We start from the raw sequence: 10,923 nt of genomic DNA on the forward strand, positions 1-10,923 counted from the left end.
TTTGGGAGGCCGAGGTGGGTGGATCACCTGAGGTCAGGAGTTCGAGACCAGCCTGGCCAACATGGTGAAACCCCGTCTCTACTAAAAATACAAAATTAGCTGAGCATGGTGGCATATCTGTAATTCCAGATACTTAAGAGACTGAGGCAGGAAGATCGCTTGAACCTGGAAAGCGGAGGTTGCAGTGAGCTTGGATCACGCCACTGACCTCCAGCCTGGGCAACAAGAGTGAAACTGTCTCTCAAAAAAAAAAAAAAACCAACCCAGAAAAAAAACACCCCAAAAATCAAAAACAAGGTGTTGCTGTATTAAAGGATGAGGAATCAGCCTTGAGATGGTGAACTTAACAGGCAAAGCAACTTCAGCTGACACCTGAACGAGGGCAGCCAGTTAGTGGAATAACTAGAGGGAAGTCTTCCAGTAAGGGAATGGGCTGTGGAGCAAAACAAATAGGGCAGTGGACCAAGATGAGGCCTGAGAGGAAGTAGGGCATGGATTATGCAGAACCTTTGAGGTCATGGCAAGGTATTTGGATTTTATCCTAAGTACAATGCAGAGTTTTAAAGAGGGAGCAACACAATCAGTTCTGACTTAATTAATGCTTGGTACTAGGCCCATGGATCGTAAGGAACCTGTACAAACCTTTACAGGCTGAAATGCCCCAGGTCAAAGACAAATCCTCATCTCACTCCAGCTGGAGCAAGGACTGCTGCAGAAACTACTCTCAGTGCTGAAGGAGACAATGCCCTGACAATACCAACTCCCGACAAGTCCTGGAGTTAAGACGCAGCCATGCAGTAACTACCAACCTAAAGTGAAGAAACAGCTAGGTGCTCAGGTGCTTATGAGTCCAGGGGGCCAACGTGGAGGCACAAGCTCAGTTACACAGCTGCACAGGTGTCCAAGGAAGCATTTCAACCATAGAAAACAAAGAAACCAGCATTCTCCTCACCCCCAAGGGCCAAGAATCTCATCCTTTCTTAGCCAAAGCCACTTCTATCACACATTGGAGAACCAACATCTAATTTTGCTTCTGTACCCAGTTTTGGTAGTGATGCCGCCGAAAGGTGGATTCTCTCACGTATCCATTTTCTAGGGCTGGCATAACAAAGTACCACAAACTGGGTGGCTTCAGTGAGTTATTGTTTCACGGTCCGGAGGCTGTTAAGTCCAAGATCGAAGTGTCAGGAGACTTGGTTCCTTCTCAGTGTAAGGGAGAATTTGGTCTACGCCTTTCTTCTTGCTTCTGGTAGTTTGTTGGCAATCTTCAATATTTCTTGATTTGTAGAACCATCACCCCAATCTCTGCCTTCATCTACCCATCGTGTTCTCCCTGGGTGTGCGTCTGTGTTCAAATCTCTCTCAGCTTTTCAACAAGTATGGACACTAGCCATACTGAATTAGGGCCCACCCAAATGACCCCATTTTAATTGGATTACCTCTGTAAAGATCTTATCTCAAAATGAAGTCACATTCTGAGGTACTGGGGGTTAGGACTCCAACCTATCTTAGGGGACCACAATTCAACCCGTAACTCTGTAAAACACAAATGTTAGATAGCATTTAAAGTCTGGGCTCAAAATTATGTCAAATAAGAGATAACAGGAATAACTTCCTTCTTCATGGTTTGATTGCATTTCTTTGCCAAATAAAAAACAAACACAAAATTAGTTTTGGGTTTTTAATACTCTCTGATGAAATGAATTACTTCCAGTAACTGCCATATACAGGAAAGTTACCTGCTGCAGTGGCTAAAATTTCTATCCCTATTGGTTAGAATGAGAAATCATCCACAGGTTTACCTAGAGATAACTTTTTTTTTTTTTTTTTTTGAGATGGCGTCTCTGTTGCCCAGGCTGGAGTGTAGTGGTGCTATCTCAGTTCAGTGCAATCTCTGCCTCCTGGGCTCAAGCAATTCTCATGAGAACCTCAGCTTCCCTAGTAGCTAGGACTACAGGGACGTGCCACCACACCTGGCTAATTTTTGTACTTTTATTGAGAAGAGTCTCACTCTGTTGCCTACGCTGGAGTGCAGTGGTGAAATCTTAGCTCACTGCAACCTCTGGCTCCTGGGTTCAAGCAACTCTCCTGCCTCAGCCTCCCAAGTAGCTGGGATTACAGGAACACGCTACCATGCCTGGCTTATTTTTGTATTTTCAGTAGAGACAAGGTTTCGCCATGTTGGCCAGGCTGGTCTTGAACTCCTGACCTCAAGTGATGCACCCTCCTTGGCCTCCCAAAGTGTTGGGATTACAGGCGCGAGCCACTATGCTGGGCCTCAATTTGCGTATGTTTAGTAGAGACGGGGTCTTGCCATGTTGCCCAGGGTGGTCTCAAACTCCTGGGCTCAAGCGATCCACCTGCCTCAGCCTCCCAAAGTGCTGGGATTACAGGTGTCAGCCACTGCACCTGGCCCCAAAACACCAAATCTTGATGTTTGGTGATTTTAAGTATACATATCGTGGTGTCCAAATAGACCCCGTCACAAAAAAATAAATAAATAAATAAAAAAGATTTGGTGTTTTTAAAGTTGTCTCTAGGTAAGACAGTGTGGATGACTTCTCATTCTAACCAACAGGTATAGTTCATGAGAATTAGGAGAGGTCTTACATATACCTTATTGGAATGAAGCATTTGTCCCTTTAAAATTTAAAATTCAAAAAAATAAAATCGACAAATGGGTTCTATATGAATTTACCTTTTGCTCTGTATATAAAGTAAATCTTAAAGATTCCATCAGGGAGATTATCTGCCACTAATAAATACATGTACAAAATATGGGTCAGCAAAATATGGGTACAAAATATGGGTCATTATATTAAAATCAGAATAATCAAAATAGTGAATATAACAAAACTGGAAAAATTTAACAAATGCAAACTCTGGTCTACGAAAGTTTTGAAAAAACTGAGTCCTAACACTAAATGTTTTTTGTTGTTACTCGGCTGCATGGCACATTTCCACACTTTTTTAAAGTTAATGGTGGTGATGCCTTGTACTAACACCTAGTCCAGCAGTCTACTATCTCTAGACCTAGGTTGTTGCCTTACAGTTTAACAAATCTTTACTTGGACTTATTTTCCAATGATTTTCATTTGAATATGGTTTTAATCCTCAAAGTTCCAATTTAAAAATTCTGAGTTTCTTTGACCAAAATAGAAATTTGATAATTTCTTATGAATTTTATTCTTCTAAAGTTTTTAAGCATAAAGGTTGTTTTCTAAACATCAAAAATAAAAACTTGCTAATTTTAATTTTTTGACCAGAATTATTTCCTTTAGCTCATAAGGTTCTGAAGCTATTTTACATGAACAAAAGCAAACACAAACAGTATTTACTACGCCAGGCACCTTTTTAAGGGCCTTACAGAAAATGGCATGACACTTACAGGTATTTTTATTACCAATGACAGGTGAGGGAACTAAGGCACAAAGAAATCAAGCAATTTGTTTAAGGTGACACACGGTAATGGTGGAATTGGGATTGAAACCAGAGTTGTCTGGCTTCAGAATCTGTGCTCTCAATCACATGTCATATTGCCGCTCTCGAAATAACACAAGAAAAATTTTTTTTTTTTTAATTTTATGAAAGACAAACCAAAATATAGAAATTCAAAGTTTCATTTCGGCAGCCACCATGAATTATGCTTTTTTATACATAGCTTTCACAAATATTATCTATTGTGTAGTTGTATCAACTTTTTTCAATTCCAAAGAACGAGGACATAACTCATACAAATTTATTTTAAATATGCCTTAAAAATCAGAATTAAATTGATAAATGAATTAATCTATTGAAAAAGTGTCATTTTACATCCACTCTGGGTATTACCACAAATTTTAAAAGTAGAAGCATAGTATTTGCCAGTATTTTTAAAAACCGAGTCAATACAAATTAGTCTCAAAGTTCTTGAAAATTAGTAAGTGATTTTTCTCACTACTTAACCATAACTGGAATAACCTTTGAAGAAACACTACCAGCAAACTTTAGACAATTATAAAACCAGATTGTTGGCAGAGGACACAACAAAATGTAGGTTAGAAAATTCATAAACATACATTTATTTAGGAAATACAATTACTAGAATCCTTGATATTTCAATGATCATTCCACATTATAAAATATTCACAAACATGTAGTTTTTAAAGTCGTCATGCTGACATTCTTTTTGGATAAGCCATAACCATTTCTTCTATTAAATGTTATAATATCCATTTTAATTGTAAACAAAGTACTTGAGCCAAACTACTTAAGTACTTGAGCAAAAGAACTTTAAAAATCTTAGAGGAGGAGGACAATGATATTTTTTAAAAACATATTTGAGGCTGGGCACGGTGGCTCATGCCAGTAATTCCAGCACTTTGGGAGGCCGTGCGGGGTGAATCATGAGGTCAGGAGATTGAGACTATCCTGACTAACATGGTGAAATCCTGTCTCTACTAAAAATACAAAAAAATTAGCCGGGCGTGGTGGCACACGCCTGTAGTCCCAGCTACTCGGGAGGCTGAGGCAGGAGAATCGCTTGAACTGCCTTGAGGCGGCGGAGGTTGAAGTGAGCTGAGATTGCACCACTGCATGCCAGCCTGGGCAACAGAGCCAGACTCCGTCTCAAAAAAAAACCAAAAAAAAAAACATGTTTGAATCATCAAATCCTAAAGAACTAGGCTGCTATAATCTAGTATTACACTAACAAATCAAGTGCTCATATTAAGACAGCACATATATTAACGACAATACTGCTCATCTGCAATTTTTACACATGCTTTCTCAAGTAACAGACACGTATTCTTGTAAGTTTTAAAGGCAAAGGGGGCAGAATGATGACAGACATAAAAAGCTCACATTTAAACTACTGGTAGATTTTATTTAAAAAAAAAAAAAAAGATAAGACTGCAATTACTTCCCAAATAAGAAATGCCAAGTACCTTTTATTCCTAAAGAAATTACTTGGCCAGGTGTAGTGGCTCACACCTATAATCCTAATGCTTTGGAAGGCTGAGGTGGAAGCCAAAGAGTTTCAGGCTGCAGTGAGCTATGATCACACCACTGTGTTCCAGCCTGGGAGACAAAGCAAGATCCTGTCTCTTAAAAAAAAAAAAAAAAAAAGGGGCCGGGCGCGGTGGCTCAAGCCTGTAATCCCAGCACTTTGGGAGGCCGAGACGGGCGGATCACGAGGTCAGGAGATCGAGACCATCCTGGCTAACACAGTGAAACCCCGTCTCTACTAAAAAAAAAACTACAAAAAACTAGCCGGGCGAGGCGGCGGGCGCCTGTAGTCCCAGCTACTCGGGAGGCTGAGGCAGGAGAATGGCGTAAACCCGGGAGGCGGAGCTTGCAGTGAGCCGACATCACACCACTGCCCTCCAGCCTGGGCGACAGAGAAAAATTCAGTCTCAAAAAAAAAAAAAAAAAAAACCTAAGAAATATAATTAATCATTAAGTAGCTGCAAATTAAACTATTCTGATACTTCCTGACAGCGTCCAGTGTAATCAGATCATTTTATAATGGGTTCTCAACCCTAGGTGTCCTTTAAAACCACTTGGAAAGCTTAAAAAAAAAAAAAGTGGTTTTGATTTAGTTGTTATGGAATAGGACCCAGGTATCAATTTTTTAAAGCTCTGCCGGGCTTTCTAATATGTAGCTAAGATTGAGAATCACTAAGTCAACACATTTTGATATATCAAGAAAATAAACGGAAATGGGGGTGATAATTTATATTTGTAATTGACAAATCAAACATCTATCATATACTATGTACCTAGTTTTATTCATGAATCATCCGTTTCTAAGATAAAAATTCCCATCATTTCCTCACTGCACTAAACCACCACTGTACATCTCTGCCAATGAATGACTGTATTTTTCTATGGTCAAGATTTAAAATTCTGGGATATATTATGAAAACTGCATTAATGAAAACAAACTACTGCTATTCACGCTCAACAGCAGCAAGCTAAACTACTATATTTGGCTCCTTTGAGCTACCCTTATTTTAAGAATTATAAATAGGTGTCAACCCACACAAAGAACAGATTGTGGATTACCGTAGGGAAAAAAAAATAGCTTACTCAACTTACTAAAAGTTTCAACACCAAAAAAGATTTAACTTGGCTGAAAGTTCTTAAACAGCTGAAACACAGACCCAGGAAGCTATAATTTATAATGAAATGTTGATACATCTGTAAAAGCTATTGCAGCTGTAGCTATACTAAAATAAGATTTCTTCAGGGTTTATTTACCCTGAAATGCAAGAATACAAGCATAACAATAATATTACTGTTTTCATATGCACCAATACCTCTTTAATATATAAAGCTCTACAACAAATACCTCTAATAATTTTACAATTAAATTAAGTCCATACTTCTATACTACTTTGGTCTCAACATTTTTAAAACATCAATTAATTTTGAAAATATACAATTTAACAACATGATCCTATCAATAACAAGCACATTTTGCAGTGGATTAAAGACACATTCAACCATGCAATCCAATGTTCAATACCTAAATGATAAATAACAATGCCGATTGACTTTTATTTTGAAAAACCATTGAAAACTGGAATAATCATCTGAGACTCACTCACAGTGATCACAAACATGCAGAAAAAAGCATACTATTCTTCCTGAAGGAATGTTACAAAATGCCCACTCTTTTATACAGGGTCAATAACAATGCCAAATTACTTATATTTTTCAATCCACCATCTTCTAATATTTGTCACTTAAGTTTTTCTTAAAGTACACATGTCCCTGTAAGTTGTGACAGAAAATGAACCTCAACTCTTTCAGTCTTTAAGACCTCAGTCACAGTCACACACTAATAGCTGCCTTTTAGTGAAACAGTGACATCCAGTGGACAAATGAAATATTTCTCAAATTCCCATATTTGAATCATAAACAAAAGGTGCATCTCTAAATCCAACAATTTTAGTATGAGTTCCTACTTATTTTGATGGAATCTACAGATTCTCATGAAAACATCACATCATAATTTCTATGTATCTTAAATATATCCTCTTTTCTTCCTAAGATCAATTATTTAAATTGAGCTAGTAAGAATGTCTACTCTTGAAGCTAGTGAAGTTAACGGTATTACTTTTCCTTCTTTGCTTCACCTACTTCCCACCACAAAATAACTGGTTTTTCTCTAGGAATGGAAGGACCAAAATATAGGGGAAATACTGTGCATTTAAATAAAAATGAATAGTATTTAAAATAAATTGCAAAAGATGAAATCTGAACCTGTTTTGCATTTATAATTTGATGTATTGTTGAATAGAAATAGGGATGTAATAAGTAATGCTATCAATTACATCCTCTTGCCTCAATGTTCAAATATTAAGAATACATCCTTTAGCAATGATTGTTTCAGTGTTTAAAAACTTACTTTTATAAATCAATATAAATGAATATCTATTATATATTATGCTTAAGTAAAAGTGAAAAAACTTGCACTGGGCTGAGTCATGATTTACCACTGGTTTTATATACATTATGTGTGTGTTCAAAGTACAAAATGCAGCAATGATGTTAACGTTGACGGTGTAATGAACTGCTGTAGGTGAGACTGTTATGTTTAACTTCTTGGAAAACTGTAAAGAAATTTCACAGGTTAAAAAAAACAGAGTAAGCAAAAAAAGAATTGGAGAACTTTACTTTTAAATCAGCAGCCAAATGAAGAAAACTTTTCCTTTCTAAAAAAAGATTAAGAATGTAAAAGTACATTTTAATATTAAAAAAGCATTTTAAAAAATCTATAACAACTTTATGACAAAATCTGCATTTGAAAAAGGCCTGTAAAAACAGTAGGACAGAATTGCCCTCATCACCTTTTACTTTTTCTTGTCAGAAAAAAGTATGCATCTCTAGAACCACAAATGATGTTAAAATAGGCATTTATAAAATGGCAAGGAGAATTTCATGATAAATTTGTTTGTTTTCTTACAATCATTGGCATTGCAGCCATTAGTAAGTCACAAGGAAAACTTCTCTAGCTAAAATGCAAAATGAAATATCAAGTTTTGAAATGTATTAGGTCTGTTGCCTGCGTTTTGCTGATCTCATTTTTTCAAAGCGCGACTCCATTTCTTCTAAGACTTTGGGTGTATATCGCACCACTAATTTAACCTTTCCTTGTGCAGCTTTCAGCAGTTCTACAGCTTTTTCATGATGTTCTCCTTCAACACTCTAGGGCAAAAAAAAACAAACCATACACTAAGTTTTGAAAGTAACTAAAAATGTAAAAATTATTAAAATATATATAAGGAAGAAAGTTTTAATGTTATATTATTCCAACATTATAAAACTAAGAAATAATCCTGCCTTACCATTTTAATCTATATGAAATCCTCTTACATACATTCTGTTTATAATCTAAAAACTGGCTTTTAAGTTCCAAATAATTAGCATATCAATCTATATGCCTTATTATGTCAGTAGATCAAGCAATTGCCATAAGAGTAAAATGAGGGTAGACTTCTAATTTAATGTATTGCCTTTAATAAAGAGCTTATGTCATAAAAATTACATACACTAAGCACTGCTAATTTACACTGCAAAATACACTTACAGTGCTTAAAAAAAAAAAAAGGATCACTGTATTAACAGTACTGCCCAGGATTCCCTCAAGGCATTTCTAAAGCACAAGTTTCTTAGGTTTCTCCTATAACTCAAATACACCCCCAGGTGGTCACAACAGATCACTACAAATAGAAATAAAATTCATCCTTACCACGCCATTAACAGAGAGGAGTTGATCTCCACGTTTGAGGCCCCCATGTCTATCAGCAATTCCACCTGGAATTATTCGAGATATATAGATTGGAGAGTTTTGTTCTTTGCCTCCCATAATATTGAATCCAAGGCCCTCTTCTGTTTTTGGTAGCTCAACAACTCGAGGATGAGAATGTCCTTCACTGGCAGCAAATGCAGCAACAGTAGCCTGAAAGAAAGTTTTACCTATTAAAAGTATGACTTTTATTTACTTTGGTTCTTATGTCTCTTTAGCTGAGATTACAGGCACCTGTCACCACACCCGGCTAATTTTTTGTATTTTTAGTAGAGACAGGGTTTCACCGTGTTAGCCAGGATGGTCTTGATCTCCTGACCTCGTGATCTGCCCGCCTTGGCCTCCCAAGCGCTGGGATTACAGGCGTGAGCCACCGCACCTGGCTTCTTTTTAAAAACTACTTTTGAGCACATATTTTTGACGTCTGAATACTCACAAATTCACTGGTGATTCTGAGAAGGTAAGCTAAACAGAAGGTATTTTAGAGATGACAAATGAATAATTCTGAGTTACACAGGAAATGTTATGATTTTTCAGGTCATTCCTAGCCCATACAGTGCCCAGTCTCAATTTTTTGTGCAGTCCCATAAGCACAGGGCTTGGCAAGCAGACTTGCTGGGCAGATGGACATTGTACATGATAAGCAGGAAAACCCCTCCCCTACCATGCCAGCAGCCCTGAGCTTTAGATCTGGATCATCCAACTCCTTCAGGAGCCTCTGTGCAGGACACAACCTACCTATATAATCAACATGGAGTTGTCCCTATATGTAATCATGTTGGCTTCTACACTATTTGTACTATATACTAAATATCTAAGATGTCAAGAAATAACTCAGTAATGAGAAAAAGAGAGGTACACATAGCCAATCTGAATGTTTTTGTCGCTTTAGTTAACTAGTCACAACTAAAAACCCCCACAGAAGATGAAACAGAGCCACATCTTATTTAAAGCTCAAATTTAGACTAATCCAAACTAATTATAAAGTTGAGATTTTGTTTCACTTTGCTTTTAAGGGTAATTATCTAGTACCATTTTTTTTTTGTGATGGATCACAAAAATGGGGAGGAAGAAAGAAATCAAGATTTACTGAATACCCGTTATCTTCAAATAAATCAAGATTTACTGAACACTCGTTATCTTTGAAGAAATCAAGATTTACTGAATACCCGTTATCTAAGGCTCAGAAATTCAGTAGGCTATCAAAGTCACACAACTCAGCAATTAAAACCATGTTTCTCTGGTCTTTTCTACACTGACAAACTACATCCACGTGTTTAAGCATTTGTATTCAACAGAGAATCCACCATTTCCTTATGAGAGCCAGTAACTATCTGTAAAAAATTATCTGCTGATGATTAATTTAAGTCACCGACTGCTGATATTATCCTGTTCAAACCACCTATCATGAATAGTGAGGTCAATACCTAAATTATTTGTGGAAAACAATGGCACAGAAATGCAGATAATGTAAAGAAAAAAGCAAAAATCAGCTCGGGGTAGTACCATAGCTCTATCATATGCTATTTGTGTGGTTTGGGGCAAATAACCTCATGCTTCCTCATCAATAAGACGAGGATAGTAATTCATATCTTAAAATTATGATTAGATTTTGTATAATGAATATTATATAGTATCATATATGTAACATATACAACACAATTATATATTGCATGATATTGTATGCAACTACATTTCTATTGTATTATCTAAACTGCATAACATAGCTTATGTAAAGCTATTTATCATGGACCATTTATGTAAAGCCAGTAGAAACAAATGTCTTCTTAGTACTTGAGAAATTTGGTGTAGCTTGAAAGATACATGTTAGTCTTCAAAGTAAGTTTATTATGAATTTAATAATTGCATATTTTAAACTTCTAATTTATGAAGAATTCTCACTTTTGGTAAACAAAAATATTTACCTTTGCAGTAGCATTTGCTCTCACTTCGGGACTGCTACTGATGTCCACGGTCTCATAGACATGTTCATATACCTGTAAAAGCCAAAGTTATATCTCAGAATATACCATGCTTGAGTTCTCTGTGAAGTTAAAATTTCAGGCAAAGTTATGCATCTTTATAAAATGTTTTTTTTTGTTTTTGTTTTTTTTTTTTTTTTTTTTTTT

General features: G+C 36.5%; 2 protein-coding genes across 2 annotated transcripts in view; both read right to left on the bottom strand.

The window, feature by feature from the left end:
• Positions 1 to 1,105, bottom strand: part of LOC105507762 (BEN domain-containing protein 2-like) — a 15,336-nt gene extending 14,231 nt beyond the window's left edge. The window contains exon 1 of the mRNA XM_011936409.1: positions 1,040 to 1,105. Coding sequence (XP_011791799.1) covers positions 1,040 to 1,105 — 66 coding nt within the window. The remainder of the gene's footprint in view (positions 1 to 1,039) is intronic.
• Positions 1,106 to 6,274: 5,169 nt separating this feature from the next.
• Positions 6,275 to 10,923, bottom strand: part of LIN7C (lin-7 homolog C (C. elegans)) — a 10,374-nt gene continuing 5,725 nt past the window's right edge. The window contains exons 3-5 of the mRNA XM_011936306.1: positions 10,720 to 10,791; positions 8,738 to 8,947; positions 6,275 to 8,193 (exon numbers count right to left, since the gene is read on the bottom strand). Coding sequence (XP_011791696.1) covers positions 8,038 to 8,193; positions 8,738 to 8,947; positions 10,720 to 10,791 — 438 coding nt within the window. The 3' untranslated portion in view covers positions 6,275 to 8,037. The remainder of the gene's footprint in view (positions 8,194 to 8,737; positions 8,948 to 10,719; positions 10,792 to 10,923) is intronic.

Source organism: Colobus angolensis, unplaced genomic scaffold (genome assembly GCF_000951035.1).
Source record: "Colobus angolensis palliatus isolate OR3802 unplaced genomic scaffold, Cang.pa_1.0 Scaffold152, whole genome shotgun sequence".
Lineage (NCBI taxonomy): Eukaryota > Metazoa > Chordata > Mammalia > Primates > Cercopithecidae > Colobus > Colobus angolensis.